Source organism: Phascolarctos cinereus, unplaced genomic scaffold, assembly GCF_003287225.1.
Source record: "Phascolarctos cinereus isolate Bilbo 61053 unplaced genomic scaffold, phaCin_HiC Scaffold_9;HRSCAF=440, whole genome shotgun sequence".
Classification (NCBI taxonomy): Eukaryota; Metazoa; Chordata; class Mammalia; order Diprotodontia; family Phascolarctidae; genus Phascolarctos; species Phascolarctos cinereus.
The window spans coordinates 15,301,051-15,328,196 of NW_027556402.1; the positions used below are offsets into that span (position 1 = coordinate 15,301,051).

At 40.0% G+C, this 27,146-nt stretch overlaps 1 protein-coding gene across 1 annotated transcript; it reads left to right on the forward strand.

The window, feature by feature from the left end:
* Positions 1 to 9,224: 9,224 nt before the first annotated feature.
* FDCSP (follicular dendritic cell secreted protein) lies at positions 9,225 to 26,025 on the forward strand. Its single transcript, XM_078148383.1, is given in 7 exon segments — positions 9,225 to 9,290; positions 9,293 to 9,365; positions 12,273 to 12,274; positions 15,042 to 15,110; positions 16,245 to 16,277; positions 20,282 to 20,483; positions 25,854 to 26,025. Coding segments are annotated over 6 exon segments (429 nt in total). The 5' UTR covers positions 9,225 to 9,239; the 3' UTR covers position 20,483; positions 25,854 to 26,025.
* Positions 26,026 to 27,146: the final 1,121 nt, after the last annotated feature.

Sequence of the window (27,146 nt, forward strand, 5' to 3'; positions counted from 1 at the left end):
CTTTTTATTTTGTGATTTGGTTTTCCTCCCTTTAAAAAAATCAGATTAGCTAAATTTATTTTATTAATTAAAAACCCTAAAGTTTAAAAAAATTTTTTTTGGCTTTCAATTTTGTTTGTTTCTACCTGTATGCCTAATTCATTGATCTGTTTCTTCTCTCTTTTGTTGATGAAAATGTTTAGAGATAAATTTCCACAAGAACTGTTTTGTGTGCATCACAAAATTATTTTGTCTCTTTCACTTAAGTTGATTAAAATATCTATTGTTTCTGTGATTTGTGCAGGGAATTTTCAAGAAAGGTAATGTTTACATTCATATATAAGGGCATGGGTTAAGCCAAAAACTGGCAACAGATGGTGCATATACTTAACTTTACTGGAATTTTGTCTATGTCCTGGGGGTTGAGGTGTACACTACCATGTGTTCTCATAAAGATATTTTATTTCATCTTTTATCCCTTCCAGTTTTAGCCCATACGGCCCCATTGTCTAACTTGCTATTCTAATTCTCACCCTCTTTAGCCAATAGAGACTGTGCTGCCATATCCCCAAGGAGACAATGTGAACCCTGGATATCCTTATGGTGGGATTTTCATGCCTTCCCATGCTTCTAAGCATCCAAGAGGCAATATTTTGACTTCCTCTACAGATACAGACAATACCATTCCTTTGGAGCTCACAGAGGAAAAGGTAAAGGAATCAAAGGTTTTTCTCATGTCAGAAATTAAATTTCTGCTGTTGATGATAAAGAGAAAAGGAAAGTGAAACATAGGGGTCCTGGTCATGGTCATATGTGTGCAGTACTAAATAAGGACTTACTGAGGACTCATCTTCCGTTAATAAACCAGTTAAAACAATCCAGACAGAATTCAATCATTGCTTATGATGAATGTCTTCTTCTATCATCAGATCAACCCTGACATGCTGAAGGAAACATAAAGTTCTCTCTTCTTGTGGAATGGAGTTATTTTGAAGAAAGGTAAAAAAAAGCCAAAAAATGAATTTTGCCCCAAACTATGCATTGAATGCCATAAGTCAAAGGAAACACAGAACTCAATGAAAGCATTAGTGGAGTGAAGTAATTTTCCCAAAACAATTGTGAGGAGTGAATTAATGCCTAAAAGCTATAAGTTGTGGAGGCAAATTGGTGGTGCATTGGATAGAGTACCAGCCCTAAAGTCAGGAGGACCTAAGTTCAAACCTGGCCTTAGACACTTATTAGCTGTGTGACCTTGGGCAAGTCACTTAACCCCAATTGTCTCCAAAAAAAAAAAGCTCTGGTTACCAACATGCTCCTTGATGAAAATCACCATATTTTTAATAAAGCATCTCTTCATGCAGTTGAGAGTGATTTCCTGTTCCAGGTAGCATGATGGTTTTCACATTTCATTCATTTCAAAGGGGAGGGGGAGAATGATTCAGGTTTCATGTGTTACCTCCCTCACAAAACTATTTCTTTCTATTTTCTTTGTATATTTAATGTTTATGACTATTCAAATAACATATAGGTCCCCAAATACACATAAAAAGAAATGTATCACTTTACAATTAAGACAGAATTTATTTCAGGTTAATATCATGAAAACTATTGTCATAATCAGTCTACTTGCTTAAAATCATAAGGTGATAGACTTAGATTGGGAAGGGACTTTTGAGACCATTTATTAATGAGAATTCCTTTGTTTTATAGAAAAGGAAAGTGAGGTCAAGAGAGGGGAAATGATTTGTCCAAAGTAATACAATTACTAAGTGGTAAAGCAGGAATTCAAATCTAGGTCTCTGTCTCCCTACCCAGCAGTCTTTCCACTCTACCACAGAATTTGCTTTTTCTATTGACTGACAATTTTCTCCTCAATAAATGAAAGTTGACTTAGATAGCTTCTAAATCTGAAGGTGGAGGATACAGCACTGGGCTTGGAGTCGAGAACCCCTCAGTTCAAACTCAGCATCAGACTAGCTATGTGACATTGAGCAAGTCACGACCTCTGTTTGCCTCAGTTTCTTACATTGTAAAATGAGGATAATAGTACCCACCTCCCAGGGTTGTAGTGAGGATCAAACGAGATAAATTTGTAAAGTGCTTGGCCCAATGCCTGGCACATAGTAAGCACCATATAAAATGCTAGCTATTAGCTATTATTATTATTTCCAATTCTAAAGTTATGTGATTTTAGGAAAGTGCCTTTCCAATGGACTAGTCCATGGTCATTCCCACCAGTGACCACACTACCACATTTGCTTTATATGGTGTGAGGGAAGGTATAGCTCACCAAGGCAACTTTAGCTCTGGAAAATAGTATTCTTTTTCACTAGCTCTCATTAGTGAAGAAATAACCAAATATCTTCCTCTAAATACCATTATCACTTAATGTCATCCATAATAGCACTCTATTGCCTCCATTTTCTCAACTCCCACTTACTTCTCAACCCCTTTGTTCTGCCTTGTACTTGTACTATTGCAATAGACTTCTAATAGACTTCCATGCCTTCAGTCTTTCCCCTCTTCAATGAACCTTCTCATAGCCGGCAACGACATATTCTTAAAGTGCAGATCTCATTGATCACTCTCTGACTCAAGAAAATCCAAAGGTTCCCCAGTTTTTCTAGGATAAAATACAAACTCCTCCATTTAGCATTTAAAATCCTTCACACTCTAACTACAAACTGTCTTTCTGGGCTCTTAATATTTATTAAATACTAGGTTATTGAGTTCAATTTTTTTCCTCATTTTTGTCTAATCTGTTCCATTGAGATAACTTTTCTATTTTTTAAACAAAATCGAATAGTTTTGATGATTACTGCTTTGCAATATAACTTGAGATCTAGAAGTGCTATTCTGCCTCCATTTCTAACTTTTTTTCATGCTTTTCCTTTGATAGTATACTTGCATATCTTTCTATTTATCTAGCTATACAGATATATAGAGATGTATATTTCTATATTTGTTCATGCAAAGGAATTTTATTATTTTGTCTATTTCTATGAAATATCTCCCTCCTAATTTGATTAGCATAGTACTAAATCTATAAACTAATTTAGGTAGTATCATTATTCTTATTTTATAAGCATGGCCTTGACAGAAACACTGAACATTCCTCCAGTTATTTAGTCATTCTGTATCTCTTTAAGGAGCTATTTGTAAATGTACCTATGTACATCTTGAATGTGCCTTAGATGACTGATTCCCAAATATTTTATGCATTCTACAGTTATTCTCAACAGAAATTCTTTTTCTATTATTTTCATCTGGATCTTTATATTCCTATTGAGAAATTCTACTGATTTTTGAGGGTTTATTTTATATCCTATTTTATTGAAGCTTTTAATTGCTTCAGTTCATTTATTTGACAATTCTTTTGGATATTTCAGGAATAGTTATGTCTCTTCCTTGACTATAATTAGGTCTTTATTTCCATTATTTTATTGCCGTTATTAATATTTCTAAAATTGTGTGAAATTTCATGTACTTCAGGGAAATGGAAGCACTCTTGCTTCACTCCTGTATTTATTGAGAATGTTTCTAATGCTTCTCTTTTGTTACATATACACACATAATACATATTGTGTGTATATATATATATATAATATATGTATATATACATATACTTATTTTTTAAAAAAGGACATTTATGCCTGTTCTTTTGTCAGATTTTTAGCATGTGCCTTGGCAAAGGATTTTTCTGCATCTGTTGTGTATTTTATTCATTCATTTATTTGTTTGTTTGTTTGTCTGTTTTAATTACTGATGTGCTATGCCTTCCCTTCCTACCTTGAGAATATAAAATCCTTTAGGATGAGGAATTCCTCATTTTGTCTTTGTGTTTACTAACAACAGCATGGTACTAAGGCTCAGAATAGCATCCCCCAAAATGTTCGTTGCTTAACTAGTTGAAAAAGAAGAAAGGAAAATTTGTGTTTTCTAACTAGCCTAAGTAGAATCCAGTTTGCCAATGAAAATCACTTACCTAAAGTATTTTTAAAATGGCAAAGTTTCTTTTTGCAAAATGCTAAAGTATAAGGTCACTCTTTGCCCATCCCCATTTCCACCAACTCTCATTTGAACATCTGTTCAACACAAGGTAGCATCACATATTTTACTTTACATCCTTACCATGATGCTCGATTCAGTAGCTACTCAGCTTTCAACAGATAATGGGTGTGTCTGACCTTTAATTTCTTACCTTCTTAAAGGAAACATTTGCTAGTGATTTCTGGCATCTTTCATAAAATATGCTCCTGACAGTACAAAAATATTCAGCAAAATTTTCCTCTTTCATTGTACTACTATAGAGTCATTCACTAAAGCTGATTTGTTTTTTTTCCTACAGGAAGGTGAACTTGTGGCAAACTTTTGCCTTAATTTTTTTTATTTCAGGTTTCTCTACCACCAAATCATAGTATACAGTTGTAGTCAATAAGATATAAATTTGAGGCAAACCTATGAAGAATTCTTTCCAGGCATTTTAAAGACAATAATATTTCCAGCAATAGATGTGAATTATCAGCTTCCAAATTAATAGTAACCTAGTCACTTGTTAAAATTATCTTTCTGTGCCAGTGGAGTGCATAGCCCTTGACACAACAGATGATCACTAGTTTGGAACAAGTAGACTAGATATGTGCAAAAATAAGTCTTCCTTAGCGTTCCTGAAAACAAACAAAAAAAATTACTTCAGTTTATGTGGTAGAAATTCCCCCAGCTGTAAAGCTTTCTTGAACAAGAACACAGTTATATGCAAATTTCAGATTCTATTTTAATCAGCTATCCCTCTCAGTAAAATATCCTATGGACATAGAAAGGGGAAGTTAAAAAAAAGGAGCAAATAAGAAATGATTCAGTTTAATGAAACAATTAACTAAAAGAAATTATGTCACGTCTTTTCTTCACAGCTCCTCCACAGAATCAGGATATGACTTAACAGATGTTATTGATTGCTTTGTAACTCCAAAAATAATTATCCCTGGCTCACCAAGACAAAACAAGGACTGAGAAGATACCGTCAATGATAATTCTTCAGATAAAAGACTCTCTATGAGGATTAGATGGCGTTATCCCATACTAGAGCCTTATCAAAACTAGACCTGTTCAAGATTTTCAACTAGAATAAGAAGAATCTCATTACAATATAGCTGCCTCTATAAAGAAGTTTTCTGAAAGAATATCTACTGTCTACTTATTTTTCCAAGTAGCCAAGCTCATCCCTAGTTCTACACTCATACTATTTCAAAAATTTTCGTCTTTCTTGATGAAGTAAAGTTATCTTACCATATGTTTCATTTTAGCCTTTTATTTAGATCTTCCATGATTAATGCTGTTTTATAGAACATCTTTCACTCTCCTAAATTCATTTTTTTGCTTATAGTTATTATCATAAATTAAATATCATTTTGGAAGCAAACTACAGTAAACAAAGTCCACTCATGAAAATTGTCCTTATGAAAACTGAATATTCTTTTGAAATAGTTTATCATCACATAATCTATATGGCAATGAAGACTCTTACTATCACTAAATACAAGTCACATAATAGACTAAACATTCATTTTCTTTTTAAATGGCTTTTCTGAAGGCATTGTCGGGCTTGAAGATAAAAATGAGGTGTGATCTTTATTATACTCAACACATGCACTAGGTATTGGACTAGATACACTAAAGAATCTTCTCAATAATTTTTTAAAACTCTACTCTAAACTTTTCTTTCATTCTTCCCCAGACAGATTAATCACCTTAATGCATAGGTCTAATCAAGGGAGATAATGTGTGCAAAGCATTTGACAAAAATTAAAGTGCTATACAAATGTGAATTGAACTGGTGTTTGTGATACCCCCCTCCTGCTCATGACCATCATCATCGCCATAGATTCTTCTCTTTACCCTGAAACCAAATTTGCATGGGACTTTGAAGACATCACTTGTTGCATATACCTACCATGAATTGGGGCACCCTAATTTCTGGATTGCCATTAATATTCCTTTACCCTATTTGACAAGAATTGCTAGGAAAATTGGAAAACAGTTTGGCATAAATTAGATTTAGACCAATACCTTATAACAAATTCACAATAAGCTCCCTCTCTCTCTCTCTCTCTCTCTCTCTCTCTCTCTCTCTCTCTCTCTCTCACACACACACACACACACACACACACACACAAAGATACATTAATAGACTGGGCTCTTATTTGACATGAAAAAATACACAACATGGGATATTTTCATTGATTTGTATTTTTTTTCTTTTTTGACATAAAATTTGATATTATGTACTTAATACCATCAACAAACATAAACATTTAAAAAATGAAAGACAGAAAAGATGTTTGCTTTATGATCCACCTCCCATTCACTATACAATTCATTACATATTCACTCTATTCATATTATATAGCATTATATACAATTCACATTCATTGTTACAATTGTTAATTATGTTTTTCCTTTCATCATATAGAATGATATGTTTTCTTTCCGTTATTCTCTACTCCTCTCACCATTTGCATAAGGAAAAAAAAAAGTGGAGAAAAAAAAAGAATGGGATCCACACAAGTAATCAACACATTTCAGAGTTTAAAACATAAAACATATTACTTCTCCCTGTGGTCACCAAATCAGAAACTCAGGAAAATAATTTCAACCAGTAGAATCTCAGGAATAAACCCTGACACAGTTTCCCCTTAGGCTAAATTTCAAGAAGCTACTTAGCCAAATAGCCTCCCTGCACCTTTGAAGAACCATCCCAGTGCATACCTTGGAAATTAAAGCCTTGTATGCAATGTCATAGGGTCTACCTATGAAAGGAGATCTAAGGAGCAGAGCAGAAGAAGAGATGCTGGGAGCAGCTCCCTCAGTGATGAATGCAGTAAGGTGGCCACCCCTCTTTCTTGATGGCTTTCCAGTGATTCCTATCACAGCCAAGGATGGAATGCACCTAAGAAAGGAAAGCAAGACTATATATTTGCCAGATCTCTTGCAAATCGAGTCAAAAAGGCTTTCAAAGAAAAGAGATTGATGAGGGAAAATTGACTCTGTACATCCACCAGACCCAGTACAACATGTAAAGAAGGAAGAAAGCACTTCTGAAGCACGTACCACGTGCCACAGTCTGTACTAAGTATTTTATAAATATTTCATTTGATCCTTCCAGTATCACTGAGAGGTAGGTGCTATTATTCCCACTTTATAGTTGAGAAAATGAAGACATTCAGAGGTTAAGTGATGTGCCCGTGGTCACATAGACATTAAGCATCTGAGGCCCATATCTGCATTCAGGTCTTCATGACTCCTGGCCCCGGGTTCTGTCTGCTATGCCACCTAGTGGCCTATGTCATATTAGGGAGGTGCCCTATAGCATGCAATCCGTTCCAGACCCATACTTGAAATCTTCCCATCTTGGTAGAACTTGCCAGAGATTACAGTGGCTTGGCACAGTCTTTGAGGACCCAGAGTCACCTTCGCGCCATCGTGAGGAGGAAGATTTCTTAAACAATTTTGTGTCCTGAGGCAGTGTTCCCTTTCACACTCTGGCAAAGCCCATGGATTCCTTCTCAGCATAATGGTTTTTAAATGAAGAAAATAAGATATATGAAAAGCAAAGACACAGATCATATTGAAATATATATATTGTATATACATATACATACAAATACACACACACACACACACACACACACACACACAGTTTACCCAAGTGTTTAGTTCTAGTTGATTTTAGGAAAGCATTTCAGACCTGATTTCTTTAGGCCACAGGCTTTACCACTGGCTCCTTTCTTGGATTTTGTTTCCTGTGAACGTCTGATTATCTCAGCCGCCATTGTGCCTTAATTCTGTGATTTTTAAAAAAACTTATTTTATTGAATTTATTGAATTTTATCTGAATTTTATAGTGGATTTTCCTTTAAATGAGAGCCAGACTGGTGTAGTGGATAGAGAACTGCATTATCAGGCAGGATGACCTGATTTCAAGTCCTGCCTCTGATACATGCCACGCGATCCTGGGCAAATGGCTTAACCTTTTAGTGCATCGCGGAATCCTGTAAGACTACAAGTTGCAGTGAGGTTTCTGATCTTTATTGGTAGAGGCAGTTTCTTCATGTGGGAATTCCCTATGCCAATACAATGGTCCATCCAATTCCTATTCCTAGCCTACTTTCCTTTATAAATAAGCCCTAGAAAATATACTGTTACGGTTCAGAGTGGGGAGTAGCTGAAGTTAGAAAGGAAAGAGAAAACCAGGTGCTAGAATTGAATACCAAGACATCATGACAGAGATAGAAGAAGGGGAAAAGGTCATTAAGTTCTGGGTACAAAAGATCTCTAAACTTAGGGAATCAAGCAAACTTAGAGAGTAAGTCAGGTTTGGAAAGCCCAGTGTCTAGTTAGAAAATGCAACTTTGGGGCTGAAAGCGCAGGCTCATTGAACCAATTCCAACCAGAGTTGATAATAGGAAACTGTTATAGGCAGGCCAGGCTTGAGACCATGGAATGAGTCTTTCGACGGTTCCCTGGTGGCCCACATATTCCTAAAGAATGTAAGCTTTCCCCCCACCCAAGTTCAATCCCCTCCTTTTCTTTTTCTTTTCTATTAATTTATTTTGATTTATCAACAATCACTTCTATAAGCTTTTGAGGTTTAAATTTTTCTCCCTCTCCTTTCCCCCCCTCCTTTGCCAAGATGGCATGCAATCTGATATAGGCTATGCATATACAAGGATGTAAGTTTTTAAAGGGCAAGGAACAGTTTCATGTTTGCCTATGCATCCTCAGTTCCCACAGTGCCTGCCACAGAGTAGACACTTAATAACTAAACCTGACATTACTCCCCTGTATGTGTTATATTTCCTCCACTAAACTATATGTTCCTTGGGGTCAGAGACTGGATCATTTTTGTATCTGTTTCTCCGTCACATAGCACAGTGTTCATCCCAAGCTTGGTAACCTTACTGATTCCTCGCTAGTTGGGTAAATTGCTGCTGCCTGACTTTCTTCCCCCAAAGAGGAACATGAACTGGGGGCAGTATCACTGCTGCCAGGCCTCACTGTGTATAGAGAAACCCGTGCCAAGTTCTTCTGCTTTTCTACAGGCCATGGGATCTGGAAGTTCAAGAGTAGATAACCCAGGTCCCTAGCACTGCCCCTTGCCTCTTGCCAAAGGCTACGTAGGTGCCTTGGTAAGGCCATCACATATGCCTCTAACAATAAGCACAAGAAGTGCCTGGTGAAATCCAGTTAGGCATAGTGTGGCCATGATATCTTCTGACCTTTCTAACTTCCCTGAATTTCTCAACCAAAGCTCTGTTGTAACAGGAAAGGGGTCCACGCCTCTCCAAATCCTAGAATTGACAACCACAACTTAAATCTCAACCACAAAGGTCAGCCTAACTATGAAAAGCTGTTTAAACTGGGAAGTTGTTTTTTTTTTCTGGGTATTAACATTACATTAGCCTTTACACTAGTATCTGTAAAGGGGAATTGTGCCCAATAAATCCATCAGTTGTCTGAGGGAAAAACAAATACATAGGAAGTGGATAAAGGGGGAAGCATTTATTCACTTGTTCATTGATTTAACTGTATGTGTTGAATTTGTTGAACCTCTCTCTCTCTCTCTCTCTCTCTCTCTCTCTCTCTCTCTCTCTCTCTCTCTCATAGATAGGAAAGACAGGGAATAAAGGGGGCACAGTGAGACACCATAACAGGGGGCTGGTATTAGTTCACATTTGCATATGTTATCCACAACACAGGAATATAATATCTACCATACTAGAATTTTAAAAGATTTCAGTGCAGCATTAAAATTTCATCACCATAAAGAATTCCTGCCATAAAAACTCCTACTGATAGAACTCAACAATTCCTGTGTAATTTAGTTGTCTGGAGGACTAAGAGGTTGTGACTCCCCAAGGGGCTACACTAGTGGTTTCCACAGCTCCACTGGCCTGTGACAAGATCCCAAGAAGGTAGGGAAATGATCCCAAAGGGTAATCAATTTGAAGGTGGGTCACATCCCATTCTCTCTTTGATAATCTCCCAAATACCTCCTTTTTAGCCATTATCGCCCAATACTCTCCCATTATGCCTCTTCCCACCGTTGGCGCTCCATCGTTTTACAAGCTCCCAAACTCTTGTCTCTGTATCTATACGAGTTGGCTCCTAAGCTCTAACCTAACCAGGACCTCCAGAAGCAGCTGAGCAAACAAAACTCCCCCCACAGCACATCCACATGGCTCCAGCAAGCTTCCCCGAATGGGCTCTGGGCTCCAGGACAGTGGCTTCTGGTGAGTCCCACCCTGCCTCCAGCCACTTTTGTTTTAGATGCAGACAGAGTGAAGCAAAAGCGATGAGCAGGCCTAGGTTGTCTGTGATCTGCTTAAAAGATTTCATTGTGTTCTCTTCTCTTCCACCCACCCTCCCCTAAACCTTCCCCTCTTCCAACCTTCCCTATTTCTCTTGAGGGTACCACCATTTTTACAGAGGGCCAGTTCAATGCCCACTCACACTCCCTTACTCCATAAATCTAAGTAATTGCCAATTAAGTCCCTATGATTCTATTTGCAGAACATCTCTTACATCCATACCTTTATCTCTACTTTCAGGTCTTATTCAGGCAGGTAGATGGTACAGTGAAGAGAAAGCTTGTCCTGGAGTCAAGAAGACCTGAGTTCAAATTCTACCTCAGCCACTTTCTAGCTGTGCGACCGTGGACAAGTCATTCAACCTCTGACTACCTCAGTTTCCTCAACTGTAAAATGGGGACAATAATAGCACCTACCTCCCAGGGCAGTTGTGACTAAAAGCAAAGTACATCACCTCTCAAAGCCACAGTTTCCTCAACTATGTACGAGAAAAATATTTGTATATTTATAGGATAGTTACATAAAATTATTATCTATGCATTTATGTAATATATAAATTATTATTCACTCTTATTGTTCAATCGTGTCCAATTCTTTGTGACCCTGCTTGAGATTTTCTCAGCAAAGATACTGCAGTAGTTTGCCATTTCTTTCTCCAGCTCACTTTACAGATGAGGAAACTGAGGCAAACCAAGTGAAATGATTTGCCCTGGGAAGTGTCTGAGGCTGGATTTGAATTCAGGCCTTTCTGACTCTAGACTTGTTGCTCTATCCTCTGTGCCACCTAACAGTCCTTAAATTGTTATTCATGTAATCATATAAACTGCTATTTATATGACAATTACATGTGTTATGTTTCCATGTTACATAAAATAAAATTATTATTTGTATAACAATGAAATTAAGTTATTACTTATCATAAAAATCATACTGCCATACCTACCTCACAAGGTTGTTTTGAGAAAAAAGCCAACAACTTTGTAGTCCTTTACTATATCTATCTATCTACCCATCTATCTATCTATCTATCTATCTATATCTATCTATCTATCTATCTATCTATCTATCTACCCATCTATCTATCTATCTACTCATCTATCTATCTATCTATCTATCTATCTATCTATCTATCTATCTACCCATCTATCTATCTATCTACTCATCTATCTATCTATCTATCTATCTATCTATCTATCTATCTATCTATCTATCTAAATGTGTCATTTATTGCATAAAATGTTTTGATGTTTAACCAACATGAATAACTAACATCAGACAGGTCTGTGGCTCAACCATGACTAAGTTTTACCTCTTGGCTTATCGCTCTTAGCTAAAATGCTGCATTTCCTTGAAAGGATGCTCTACCCAATGGGCATTACCCAAAAGGATATGGCATTCCTAGCCAAGGCTAAGCACATGTTTATGTGATCATCTTAACCGACTCATTAAATTTCATCTGAAACAAATAATGCTGGTATTGACACTATCATTGACCAAGTATTAAGATGCTAAAGCCCGAGATCCCATGATCAGGATTAATATCTTTCCCAACTGGATTGGGAAGCATAAGTAAAATTACTCACTAGTCCCTTTAATACAGTTTCTACGAAAAGGGGAATGCCAGATTGGTCCCTAATTTCAACACCCTGGGACATTCCCTGATCCAGCTGGATAATGCTGGATCCCCCGGGAGAAGCCCGCAAGCCACAAGCTTCATTCCAACCTGCTTCTGAATATATAAAATATTGGTCCGTGGTGGGGCCACCTTATTCTCTGTCCTCACACCAGAATCTGAAGAAAGAATCTGAGCCCAAAGTCTGAGGTAAGAGAGCTTTTAATAACGAAGTGGTTCTTCGTTGGGCCTCAATGAAAAGAATTTGTATTTCATCTTAAAATTTCTATTAATTAGAATACGTGGGGAATGAGGTGTTGTAGTTAAAATGTTGATAAGGAAACCCTTTTAAAATTTCAATCTGGTAGTTAAAACTATGTTGGAAGTACGTGATTGGCCTGTCTTCCTTCTGGCTTTGGTAACATGTATAGGGAGCATAATTAACCTCTTTCTTTGAAAATATTGTAATTTTTCTTCATTCTGAACTTCAGTCAATACTCATTAGTGCTATCGGTGTAGACAGTAAGGTCTAGGAGATTGGCCTTGAATCCATACTGAATTTGTGATGTATCCTGAAAGGATTTATGTATTTTCAAATGAATTAGGGCTATAATGATATATTTGCATATATATTATATACATATGGAATTCCCATCCAAGGCTAAGCATATGTTTATATGATCATCTTAACTGACTCACTAAATTTCACTGAAACAAATACTGGTATCTATCATTTACCAAAGATCCTAATGCCCAAGATGCCAAGATCAGGAATAGTATCTTTTCTAGCTGGGTTGGGGGAGAAGGCAATGGGAAGCAGAAATAAAACCTCTCAATAGTCACTCCGTTATTCTTTCTATGAAAATGGAAATTAAATGTGGTTGTATTATTATGACTATTATAGCCCTGTTTTAGGACTATAATAATAGTCATAATTCACATAATGCTTTAAATTTTGCAAAGTAGTTTACATGACATGTTATTTGATCCTGAGAGCAACTCTGGGAGGTAGGTGCCATTATCATCCCCATTTTACAGATGAGGAAACTGAGACTGAGAGGGTTAAGTGACTTGCCCAGGATCACACAATTAGTAAGTGTCAGAGATCGGATTGGAACTGAGGCATTCTGGACTCCAGTGCTCTGTCCAGACTTGGATCGAGTTCAGATGGGGGCTATACCACTCACTGGTCATCGTCGATGCCTGTAATTAAACTCCTTCCCTACTTGCACCTCTTACAGTCTTTCCTTCCCTTCAGATACAGCTCAAATACCATCTGAAGCCCTTCCTGATACCCATGCGATCTTTTATTAACACAGTACTGTGTCTGCGTGTTGTCGTTCGGTCGTTTTCAGTCATGTCCAATTCTCCGTGATCCCACTTGGGTTTTTTTTTTGTCTGTCTGTTTGTTTGCTTTGTTCGGCAAAGACGTGGTTTGCCATTTTCTTCTGCAGCCCATTTTTACCCATGAGGAAACTGAGGCAAATAGGGTTAAGTGACTTGCCCAGAGTCACACAGCTAGTAAGTGTCTGAGGCCAGATTTGACTCAGGAAGGTGAATCTCCCCGATTCCAAGCCTGGTGCTCTCACCACCGCACTATCTATATTCCCCTGTGTGCATATTTGTGTCTGTATAATTAACTTTAAATTTTTATCATATGCATTTCATATGGCTTTTATTGACTTCCCTACTAGAAGGTAAGCCAGTTGTTAGCAGACATCGTCTCGCTCTTTGTCATACGTAGTCTGGGCATGCAGATGTTTGCTGAGTCGTTGCTATATCTCTTAATGCAGGGAAAAAAATAGTTAATTGAGGGTTCTAGTTCATTAAGATTCTCCTTACTTTCCAGAACACCATTCTGCTAAATGTTCTCTAACCTGGAGTTTGATTCAATTCAACAAGCAGCTAGTGAAATCCTACTGTAGCCAAGCTGGTGGCTTGGAGAATTTCAGAGAAAGGCATAGCCCCTGCCTTCATGGAGCTTACACTCTAGTAAGGAAGACAAGATGCGCTCCCGTTAAAATGAGAAATGACAATAAAAGGTAACAAAGAAAAGTTGTCCCATTAGGTCCAATCCCCTCCCGCCCCAGCTCCTCCACCCTGTCAAGGTCCCTCCTCCACTGTCTGCATAGACTGGAGGCAACATGCCGTATCTGCCATCATGGAATCATGGCGGTCAGGTAGCACTGTGGAGAGAGCACTGGACTGGGAGTCAAGAAGCTCTGAGTTCAAATTCAGCCTGAGACACCAGCTGGGTGACCCTGGACAAGTCATTTCACCTGTCTGTCTTACTTCACTCCACTATAAAATGGGGGTAATAATAGCAATTACCTCCCAGGATGATTTTGAGATGAAATAAGATAATATTCATAAAGTGCTTTGCAAACCTTAAAACATTATTAAAATGCCAGTATAATAATCATTATAATAACATGCATTATTTATAATATATTATATAATTTATGGCATTACTTATATATTACATAGTCATATATCATATCAAATATATAATAATATATTGTATGTTATATATTTATATAATATTAATATAACAGTATTTGTTATTTATAATATATTATGTCTACAATATTATTTATGTGTAACATTATATATTATATAATTATACAGTGTTATATATTACTTGTTATATATTATATTTATTATTCATAATATAATTATAATCTTCATTCATAATCTTATTTATATTCTATAATTATACCATATTATTTATACTGTATTTTTGTAATATATAATATAAACTTATTATTTATTATTATTATTAACTTTGGTATGGAAAGTTAACCTCAGCAACTCAGAACAAAGATGTGGAAACCTTTCTACAATTTGCTAAGGGATTCAGGCAAGTGCAATCTATCATATATAAAGTATAGGGTGAATAGTGGAGGTGTCACAGAGTCATAAACTGTCAGAGCTGGAAGGGGCCTTAGGGACCGCCTAAGTCAACACCCTCCTTCTTCCTGAGGCCTAGAGAAAGGCAACTCCCCTAAAGTCACTAGCTGCATCTCCCAAAATGCCTTAGCAATGCCCTGTGTCGGTCATGATGTTGCATCGCTTGCCCCCAGGACACGCTGCAGAGGATCATGAAAGCCCTCATCATCATCGCTGTCATCGCCATGACACTTGGCTCCCTGGTAAGCTCGATCTTTGTATTCGAGAGCTCTTGGTTCCCTCCTTCTATCTGCCTTTGGGCTCTTTGCTTCTCCTCCCTGGTTTTCTGGTTTTTAAACAGGAAATGAGCCATGGCTTCTTCAGGATGGATGGGGTCCCTTAGCACCACGGCCGGGAAGCTCGTCTTCCTCTTGGGTTCAGTTTTTTGTCACTTAAGTGAAAGGTTTAGTTACATAGAAATCTCATGATTCTGACCATCTAACCTGTCCACTAGGAGAGCCCATAGTCTTGATGAAGAGTCAAGAGAATAAGCATTTACGAGGTGCCCACATTGTGCCAGGAGCAGCTAGGGGGCGCTGCGGCAGATAGAGCATGGGGCCTGGAGTCAGGAAGACCTGAGTGCAAATCCATCCTCAGACACTTCCTAACTGCATGACCTTAGGCAAGTCACCTAACCTTGCTTACCTCAGTTTCCTCACCTGTAACACGAACTGGAGAAGGAAATGGCAAACCAGTCCAGTGTCTTTGTCAAGAAAACCTGAAATGGGCTCACAGAGAGTCAGACAGGACTGAAATGACTGAAAAGCAGCAACAAGAATATATCATGGCAGATCCTGAGAAGCAGTATGGCAATCATGCTGTTAGTCACAGGCTTATGGCTCCCAGGCTAGAAGGGGCCTTTGCTGTTGCTGCTGTCCAGATGCGGTTTTGTTTGCTTGTTTGTTTGTTTTTTGGTGAGGAGATTGGGGTTAAGTGACTTGCCCAGAGTCACACAGCTAGGAAATATGTGTCTGAGGCCAGATTTGAACTCAGGTCCTCCTGACTCTAGGGCCAGTGCTCTATCCACTGTGCCACCTAGCTGCCCATATCCAGATGTTCACTTAATCCAACTTCCTCATTTTACAGACGAGGAAACTGAGGCCCACAGCAGTTAAGTGACTTGCCCAGGGTCACACAGGAAGTGAAGCCAGGTTCTCTGAATTCAAATGCAGCTTTCTTTTCTCTGTACCACATCTGCCTCTATTCTCTATGTTATCTCCTCCTCAGTCACATCTTTTTGGTGTGTGTGGACGTGTGTGTGTGTGTGTGTGGGTACATGTGTGTGGGTCCACACGCATGCTTGCATCTGACGGATTTTCTACTGGTTTGTATTTTAGGCCTCTCAGGACCAGGAACGAGAAAAGCGAAGTGTGAGTTCCTCTTACTCTTGCCATATTGCCTCTGCTAAAGCATCTGAAAATGCCATAGAGAGAAGCATGTCCAGCGGACTTTCTTTTCTGAAAAGTGTTGCTGTTGGGCATTTAGTTGTGTCTGACTCTTCGTGACCCCGCCGACTGCAGCCCGCCAGGCCCTTCCACCCTGCACTCTCTCCTGAAGTCTGTCCCCACTCACACTCCTTGTTTCCGTGGCACCACCTCTCCATCTCACACTCTGCCCTCCCCTTTCCCTTTTGCCTTCACTCTTTCCCAACCTCGGGGTCTTTTCCAATGAGTCCCATCTTCTCATTATGTGGCAGTTCTCTAATGTAAGAAGCAATCAGCAGGGAGTTTGGAAGATAATGAGATAATTAATGTTAAATTAAGCCGAGGAAGATGAGCAAAAAAGATTACTTTATGTTTGGCTTTTTTGCTACCGTCGTTCAGTCTTTTTAGCTGTGTTTAACTCTTTGTGAGCCCATTTGGGGTTTTCTTGGCAAAGATGCTGGAATGGTTTGACATTTCCTTCTCCAGCTCATTTTACAGATGAGGAAACTGAGGCAAATAGGGCAAAGTGATTTGCCTAGGTCACACAGCTAGTCAATGTCTGAGGCCAGATTTGAACTCATGAAGATGAGTCTTCCTGACTTCAGGCTGCTGCTCTAGGTGCCATGGCGCCCCTTGCGGTCCTACTTTATGGTTAATCATAGCTAGCTAGACATGGAAATCAAAACAGAGCTAAACTTCAAATAATCAATGCTTTGGCACTGAAGTTAAATCGATGTGCCCCCTGGCCATGCTAAAGAAGAAACAGTAGTCAGGAAGTTTACGAGGAAACGTGTTGTGACAGCGTCAAGAAAAATGGAATGTCAGTCTGAACTTGCCAAAGCGTGCATCGGACTTCGCCGCACTCTTGGTTTTAGTCTCCAGGTCATAGGACCTTATCGCTTATGTTGGAAGGGATCTTGAAGACGATTGAGCTGAATCTCTTCATTTTACACATGAGGAAACTGAGTCCCAAAGAGGCCACATATTACAGCCCCAGTCAGACAGGCTGTAAATTGGGAAACTGCAACTCTTATCGGGTTGTCTGACTTCAAATACAATTCACTGAGAAGTGTGCGGTGTCTCCCAAGTTTGCTGCCCCACGTGAATTGTCCGCAAATATCCTAGCACGTGCCAGCTTTAAAAATCATTATGTGTGTCTATCTCAAACCCCAAATTATACTGAGGGAGCTTCAGACATCAGCACTTTAGGACACAGTTTCTGACTACAGAGCTTTTCTCTTTCCATAAGTGGAAATCAGAGACATATAGTTATGCATTGTCCAAACTGGTTCTGAATGAAAAAGGTGACTAGCTTGAGTAATTATCTGGTTGGATTTGGATGAAACACTACCCAAACATGATGTTGTGAGTAAGCTAATCCACCTCAGTGGTCAGTGCTGTCCTCTGCTCAGCACAGCTCAAGCATCTGCTATGAAAGCAGAGAAAGGGAGTCGAGATCTGGGTTCAAGTCCTAACTGACATTTGCTAGCCAAGTGGTCCTGGATAAGTCATTTGTCCCCTCAAGGCCTCCGTTTCTTCACTTATAAATTGAGGGAGCTGTCCTAGATGGCTTCCAAAGTCCTTTCCAGGTCTGATTCTATGCCCTTGACAAAACAGCCGCTAAGGAGTTGAGAATTGGGAGGCCCTAAGGTTCTGTTTATTTCAACAGTGGCCAAGTAGATCAAAAGACCAACACCTTATTTTTGTCCCAATGGCAAAACCTGTTTTTGCAAAAGATTTATTATAATTATCATTATTACTATTTTGGCAGAAGATTTGGCATCTGAAAGAAATCTCTCTGCTGGGGCAGCTAGGTGGTGCAGTGGATAGAGCACCAGTCCTGGAGTCAGGAGGACCCAAGTTCAAATCTGGCCTCAGACACGTAACACTCACTAGCTGTGCTACCCTGGGCAAGAAGCTTAACCTCATTGTCTAGCCAAAAAAAAAAAAAAGAAAGAAATCTCTCTGCTGAAGCCTGACAAAAGTCAAAGTAGTGGGTTTGAGGAACAGGCAGATAAATAGAATCTAAACAAGTCCAAGTGCCACGGAGGTGGGGAAAGTCCTGCTTGAATGCAACTGGATGAGGTAACACTGTCTAGTCTTCCGGGCTATATTTTATAGATGAAAGTTATCTAGTGAACTGAGATTCTTCAGATAGCCCACTTGGGCCACGATCAGCTGGAAGTGACTTTCTACCCTGACCTCCCCATATCAAATAACTCTCCCGATGAACTTAGAAATAGGATCAGAGATTTAAACTAGAGTTGGGAAGCCAGTCAAAAAGGAGGTGGGGACAACATTGGTTAAGTGCCTACTATCTGTTAAGCATTTTACAAGTATTATCTTATTTGATCCTGAAAACAGCCCTGGGAGGTAGATGCTGTCATTATCCCCATTTTACAGTTGAGGAAACTGAGGCAGAGGTTCAATGACTTGCCCAGGGCCACACAACTAGAAAGCATCTAAGGCTGGATTTGAACGCAAGTGTTCCTGACTCCATGACCATGGGGCCATGAAGAATTGGACATGATTAAATAACAAGTTCTTGAGTCCGGGCCCAGCTGTGCCACCCAGCTGACTTAATTTTAAGTGTCTACTATGTGCCAGGTACTGTCATAAGCCCCGGGAGACAAAGAAAGGCAAAAACAGAGAGCATCCATTAGAATGAGGGAGACAGCATGTAAATAAAGAAATACATACAAGACGCATAGGGAGGAGACAGGTGATCCCAGAGGGGAGGGGTTTGAGTGGAGTCCTCAGGGGAGTCAAGGTGACCAGAGGCAGATGGGAAGGGGCAGGGTGGCCTGGGCACCAGGGACAGCCCAGCAGACATCCAGCCACCCTGGCCTCCTTGGAGTTCCATGGATGGGTCGCTCCACCTCTCTCCTCCAAGGAGGCCCGGGTGGCAGATCGGAAGGAGGGGAGGAAAGCAGAAGACGACCAGAAAGGTAGGAAGGGCCCAGGTGGTGGGCAGCTTTAAATCCCAAAGAATTTACATTAGATGCTGGAGGAAACAGAGCGGCCCTGGAGCTTGGGGGGGAGGGGAGGAGCTAGGTTTTGGAAAAGTCACTTTGGCAGCTAAGGACAGGTAGACTGTGATGAGGAGAGACCTGGGGACAGATACTTGGGGTAGTCCAGGTAAGAGGAGATGAGGGGCTGTATCAGGGTGGCAGTTACATGGGTGGAGAAAAGAGAATATAAGAGAAATGTCGCAACGTGAGGCACCACCTAAGTCCCTCAGCAAGGAAACTGAGGCCCAGGGAAGCAAAATGACTTGTCCAAGCGTACTTAGGTAGAAAGTGCAGAAGAGAGAGGCAGGATTTGAATTCAGGCCCTCTCTTCTATTCCACGATGGGACAGGCGTCTGGCATATAGCAGGCATTTAATAAATGTTGCAGCTAGGTGGTGCTGCAGCAGATAGAGTATTAGACCTGGAGCCAGGAAGACTCATATTCCTGAGCTCAAATCTAACGTCAGATACTTACCAGCCATGTGACCTGGGCAAGTCACTTAACTCTGTTTGCTTCAGTGCATCTATAAAATGACCTGGAGAAGGAAATGACAAACCACTCTGGTATCTCTGCCAAGAAAATCCCAAATGGGGCCACAGAGTCGGACATGACTGAAACAACAATAATAAATGTTTGTGGAGAGCACAACTGACCTTTGTTTTCATTTTTATAGGGAAGTCCCGGGTGATAAAAAATGTAGCAATATAGGTTGTCACTGTCAATGCACCATATTGTCTTAAAGAGTTGCCTGGGGGCCTAAGAAGTGACTCCCCCAAGGTCCCACAGCCAACACATACAAACACTTGAACCCAGGTCTTCTTGGTTTCAAGACCAGCTGGTTTGTATTATGCATACTTCCACAGTACTTTATGTTACATAGCTATTTATTGGACCTCCATAGTTTCAATAATGCAACTCTATTTTACTTCTTTGTCGCAGTTGGAGAGTGGCAGTGATGAACGGTTTTCTCGGTTTTATGGGAACCGTTACTGGTATCCATTTGGACCCTACCAACCCTACCCACCCTACCCACCTTTTGGCTACCCCAGATATCCATGGCTGTGGTATTACTTTGTCTCAGCACCGCCTCCAGCATCAGCTGCTCTTTCTAAAAAAAATAAGTCAAACAGAGGACCATGAGGTAAGTCCTAATCACTCTACAATGAAGTAATAGTCCCCAACTCCAGTTCTGTCAGAACATTCTATCAAAGAGAAGTAAAATGGTGCAGAAGGTAGACTTTGGGGCTTGGAGGAGGAAAACTGGGTTCAAATCCGTCTTCTGGCATTAGCAGCTGCGTGACCCTGGGAAAGTCATTTAACCCCGATTGCCTCAAAAAAAAGTGTGGTGTATACAAGGAGGAAAGTATCCAGTCTAACTATGGAGTAGGATGGGACAACCCTGGAAAGATAGGATAATAAATTATGAAGGACTTTGAATGGCGGGCTAAGGAGTTTGAACTTGACAGAGAAGAGAGAGCCAAGCAAAGGCATTTTGCTCAGAACAGTGACATGATCAGATCAACGCTAAAGGATTATTATTCTGTCAATGACGTGAAGAATTATAGCAGAGAGAGAAGCGAGGTGGGCAACTGAGGCTACCACTAAACTATAGCAATAATCCTTTTTGTTGTTGTTAAGCCATAGCCAACTCCACAGGACCCCACGGACTCTGTCCATGAGGTTTCCTTGGCAAAGATACTAGAGTGATTTACCATCCCTTTCTCCTGTATGTCCACATTTTACAGATGAGGAATTGAAGTAAACAGAGGTTAAGTGACTTGCCCTGGCCATACAGCTAGTGAGTACTGAGGCTAGATTTGAACTCAGATCTTCCTGACTCCAAGCCCGGTGCTCTATCCACTTCTTTACTAGCTGCGCAGCAATAGTCCTAGCAAGAAATAATGAAGGTCTGCGGTGGGGAGAAGGCTATAAATTGTTGCAACAGTAGAAAGGGGATGGATATGAGTGCTGCTGCAGAGAGAGAACTGGAGATTTTAGTGATTAAACATTAGAAGTGAGATAGAGGGAAGATGCAAGCAGGGCTCACACCAAGGTCTCAAACCCAAGAGACCAAGCTGATCAAAAGTGTCAACCATGGCACCTCTGGGCCACACGCAGCCTGGCTTGAACCAGATTGAAATGTAATTTTAAAATATTTAACAAAATAAATGAAATACAATAGAACATAAGGATGTTAGCATGTGGTTTTCTAGGCTGAAATTCAGCCCACAGGGATCCTCAGGTATGACAAGTGGCCCCATTTCTAATTGAGTTCAATATCATTGGAAAAGATGATGGGGCCACTGATGAAAGGAAGGACGTCAAGAGAAGCAAGTTTGCACAAAATGATAATGAGCTTAGTGTGGGAAATACTGAGTCTGAGGTAACCAATCAATCATTCATTTGACAAGCATTTACTGAAAACCAGCTGGGTGTCAGGCACTAAGCGAATGACTAAGGATACAAAGACAGTAGATAGAGTGATAGCCTGGAGTCAGGAAAAGTCATCTTCCTGAGTTCAAATCCAGCTGTCTAGGTGACCCTGGGCAAGTCACTTCACCCTATTTGCCTCAGTTTCCTCATCTGTTAAATGAGTTGGAGAAGGAAATGACAAATCACTCCAGTATTTTTTTTGCCAAGAAAATCCCAAATGGGGTCACAGAGAATCAGACACAACTGAAATGGCTGAACAACAACCAAAATAGACGGCAACCGATATGCCACAATGCCAGATAATTTCGGGATGAGAGGGGGGGTTCTAGATCTGGGAGGATCGACAAAGATGTTACATATGAGGTGGCATTAGAGCTGAGCTCTGAAGGAAGCCAAGGATTCTAAGAGCGCGGGTAAGTGGGGAGTCAATTCTAAGGACGAGGAAACTGAGACAAACAAGTTAAGCGGCTTGCCTGGGTCACATAGCTAGAAGTGTCTGAGGCCAGCTTCGAACTCAAAACTTTCCCGATGCCAAGTCTAATATGCTTACCTCCTGCGCCACCTCGCTGTAACATAGCTGCCTCACTTAAATGCAATTCACCCTTGATGTCACGGGTCGTCCTCAAAAAAGGACAGACAATAACAACGACGTGGTAAGACTGGTATTTATAGCAATATCCCTTTGGCTGTTATGCGTCAAGTGGATTGGAGATGGAAGGGATCTACTGCATGGCCGTAGGATCAATTAGGGAGCTTATCACCATAGTCTAAGTGATGGAAGCCAGAAGCCCAGCCACTGAGGATGCACCGGGGAGGGGGAAAGCGGCCGCAAACAGTCAAGGCTTGGAAGTTTGGGAAGAGATGGAACAGCGCCTAGAAAGGCCAAAAGCATCAAAGAAGGGTTTTTTAGAGCTGGAAAGAGCTGATGATTTTTGCAAGCAGGAAACTGCTGAAGACAAAGTAAAGAGGCAAGGATGGCACAAAGGTTTCAAACCTGGGAAACTATGTAGGTGATGGGGCCACTTCCAGGAATGAGTATGTCAAAAGAAGAAGCAGATTTGGAAAACAAGATAATAAGCCTGGTTTGGGAAACTTTGAGCTTGAGAGACTGAAATGCAGGAGAGAAGGAATGATTACAGCAAAAGTCAGGAAGTCGTGGGAGTCCAGAACAGAGGTAGAGAGATTAACCCCAGCGAAGAGTCAGGATACTTCTTTTGTGACCAAAAGAAAAAAGAAGAAAAAAAAAAGAATAGGAGGAGAGAAACGGTGATGCTGAATATTTTTGAAAAGGGGGGACCTCAGTCTTCTCAGGGAAGCAGGAAGCTACATGCTCTGCTCTCTATGTGTTATGTGTGTTGAGGCTACAGGTGTGATGGGAAAGCTTCCTGATTGATGAACAGATTGAGGAGAGTTGCCATGGTGAATAAGGGAGTCAATAAGAATATTCCAAATGTTTGCAAGGAAGTTGGGTGTTTAGAAGTTGGTATCATTTTCTTCCATTCTTAATTTTGATGAGGCTCTCAAGCCAGTCCACATAAACAAGAGTAACCTATAATATGCCCAAATTTGGAATGAATGGTACATAATAGTTTATACTCATATAGCATGGTAAGATATTGCAAGACTTTTACACATGGAAAGTGAGTCAATTAGGCAGTAAAGAAGTATTTACAGAGCACTATGCTAAGGACTGAAAATCCAAGGAAAGAGAATGAAAAAATCCCAATGGCAAAGAGTTTATATTCTAATAGAAGAGAAAACAAGGACATATGCAAATAGATAAATGCAACATAAAGTTAATACAAATCTATACACAGTAGCTCATAAAAGGTAGTTTGGGAGGGAGGGCAGAAATATTTGGGGGAAGGGATCAGAAAAGGCTTCATGAAGAAGATGGTAAGTGAGCTGCACATATTCAAGGAAGAGAGCGACTCTGGAGGTAGAGGTAAAGAGGGCATGCATTCTAGTCATGGGAGGGCAGGCAGAGCAAAACCATGGAGAAAGAAGATGGGGCCTCATGTGTGAGGAACAGAGAGCAGGTCTGTTTGGCTGGAACACAGAGTGTGGGAAGGGTGATTTACAATGAGGCAGGAAGCATGGATTGGAGCCAGGTTGTGAAAGGCTTTAAAAGGAAGCCAATGGAGTTGACTGAGTCAGGGAGGGACATGGTCCAATCTTCAGTTAATGGGCAGCAGTGCCATAGGAGGATCCAGAGTGAGGGGAGAGACTTGAGGCAAGGAGACAGATTAGGAGGCTTTGCCACAATCCAGGTCTGTGATATCAAACTCACATAGGAATTATGGACCACTAAAGGGTAAATAAGGATCCCTGGGAGCAGTATATTGATTTAATTTTTAAAACGTAATATCTATGTTTTATGTATTTTTGTTTATTTTCTTAAATATTTCCCAATTAAATTTTAATCCAGGTTGTGCTATGTTGGGGGGTGCTGCCTCTAGTTTGACACTACTGATCTAGGAAATGGGGGGAGAGGTGCTAGACTAAAATGGCAGATCCGGAGAATCTCTGCACAATCTGATGGGTTCTAGGTAATGGGGGGAGGGGTGCTGGAGTCAAAGAATCTGCATAATCTGATGGGTTCTAGGTGATGAGAAGAGTTTCTCATGGGAATCAAGTCTCTTACAGTACGGGCTAGGAAAAAAAATACTTTTTTTGTAATTTCATCAATATAAGGAGCTCCCAGTAAGAAAACTGCCTCCACTAATTCAGGTCACCACTTGCCCTGCAGTTTATTATGTTAGAGTAGTCCAGGGCACTGAGAGGACAAGTGATTGACCCGGGACCACACAGCAGGTCCATATTGGAGCAGGACTTCATCCCAACCAAGTCTTCTGGACTCTAAGGCTAGCTCTTTATCCTTTATGCCACATGGCTGCTCAGGCTAGAAAACAGATGAAAACATTTCTTTACTATAACCAAGACTTTTTTCTTTATACATTAGGTGTTACCATTAAAGGGTAGCTAGGTGGCATAGTGGATGAAGTGTTGGGCTTGAATCAGGGAGACTCATCTTCCTGAGTTCAAATCTAGCCTCAGACACACTTAGGAGCTGTGTGACCCTGGGCAAGTCATTTAACCCTATTTGCCTCAACCTCCTCATCTATAAAATGAGCTGGAGAAGGAAATGTCAAACCACTCCAGTATCTTTGCCAAGAAAACCCCCATTGGGGTCACGGAGAATTGGTTACAACTAAAATGACTGGACAAAATTTACCATTAGTAGCTTTTTAAAGTCATAGCATCAACAAATCAGAGATCTACAGCTAGAAAGGGCCTCAGAAGTAATCTGATCCAATGCTTACTATAAAGAAACTGAGCCCCAGAGAGATGAGGTCACTTGCCCAAGGTCACTCAGGTAGTAAGCCTCAAAGATAGATTTTGAACCCAGGTTCTCTTACTCTAATCTCTGCTTTCTGTGTCTGTCCCACACTTACCGTGTCAGATATCTAAAAAGCAAAACTTTGAATGCAGTAATGAAAGACAAACTTGAAGATTCTGTAGTCTAGATTATATCCAGTTCCCTAGATAAGGGTACCATTGGTCAATCAATCAATCAAAGACTCAATCAATCAATAAGCACTGACCAAACCCCTACTATGTGCCAGGCACTATGCTGGGTGCTACAAAGCCACACACACATGTCTGCTTCATGCAGTCGATACAAACATAGCATCCAAATGGTGAAGGTCAAGGCAAGGAAATCCCAGAAAGTATCTCTTATTTTTCTAAATTGGATAAACTGCCCAATACCCTGCCCTGGAAGTGAAGGCAAGAATGGGCCCATTGGCTAAGGAATTCAAACACTCAATATCCAATGTGTTCTCACCCCAGGAACTAACAGAGAGCTTCAAAGTCAATGTTTCAAATTCTATCCAGAAGCCTTCACCTTCCCATTATCCACCCAATCTGTGATTGAAAGTTTCCCAATCCTAGAAACTAGATGAGGGCTGTCAAGAGACATGTTAGGGTGTTTGTATTAGAAAAGCAAAATGTTCAGCACATCCCAAGAAGGCTGTCTTTGCAGAATTAATGACAGCGTTTCCATCCTCTCTTTCAGGTCATGCTCAAATTCAACCTTGACTTCATGTTCTCTAAAAGCTGCCTGCTCGAAGAAGGCATACTGAGGCCAAAGAGGAAACCTTTGTTGACTCATATCTTTGACTCAAGGCATTTAACTATGTTCAGTGTGATACCTCTTCTATAATAAACATTAATGGCAAATGTTTCAAGATCTGCGATTTCATTGGTTTGGGTTATCTCTCAATGCATATCATGACCCCTCTACACTTTAAAAGATAGTATTCATCAGTTACTGTGACTGGATTTGTGTGGATTTATCTACACACAATTTATCACTCACATAGATGAGCCTCTCCAGACTTAGCCAGACTAACAAAACAAAGAGATGTTTTACCTATATCTGTCTTTAGGTAAATATAGATATGGGGCCACCCATACATTCAGGTTTCCAAAACTTGAGTCCTTCATCTTTTCAAAACCACTTGTCACAAGTCCTCATTTCTCACGGAACTTTTTTTTTCAACCTAACTAGAATTAAACACATGGCATTGTGGTTAGGCAAAATGACATTTACTGAGGACACAGATAGTAATGTGAAGTGCATCTGTGATTTTTTTTAATTTAATTTTTTTTTCAATTACAGGCATATTTTCTCTTCCTCCTACTTTCCTCACACATAACCATTGTAAAAGAAAATATAAAACAAAACCTTTGAGACATATATGAATAGTTTTACAAAACAAATCCTCACGTTGGCTATGTCCAAAAAGCAAAATCAAACCAAGCCATGTGTGTCTTATTCTATACTTTGAGTCCATCATAAATTTCTCAGGAGATAGGTAGCATGCTTCATCACAAGTCCTCTGGAATTGGTGGTTCTTCACTGCATTAATCAAAGTTCCTAACTCATTCATAGAGGTTTGTCTCTACAAGTCTGTTGGCATTATACAGATTATTTTTTTGGTCTTAAAAAAAGATTTCCTTTGCACTGTGAGTCCCTCACCACCCCACCAGGAGGCAGATAGAATGCCTCACCATTGATCTCTGGAATCATGGCTGGCCATTACACTGGTCAGAGCTTCTAAATCTTTCAAAAGTTGTGCAATGTCACAATATTTCTGCCTCTGTAGAAACTGTTGTCCTGGTTCTGCTCACCTCAGTCTTCATCATTTCATACAAGCCTTCCCAGGTTTCTCTAAAATCATTCATTTCATCACTTCTTACAGCACAAAAATATTCCAATATATTCATATATAGCATATATGTGTGTGTGTGTATATATGTATATGTATATAAATGTATATGTGTGTGAGTATATAGCTATCTATAT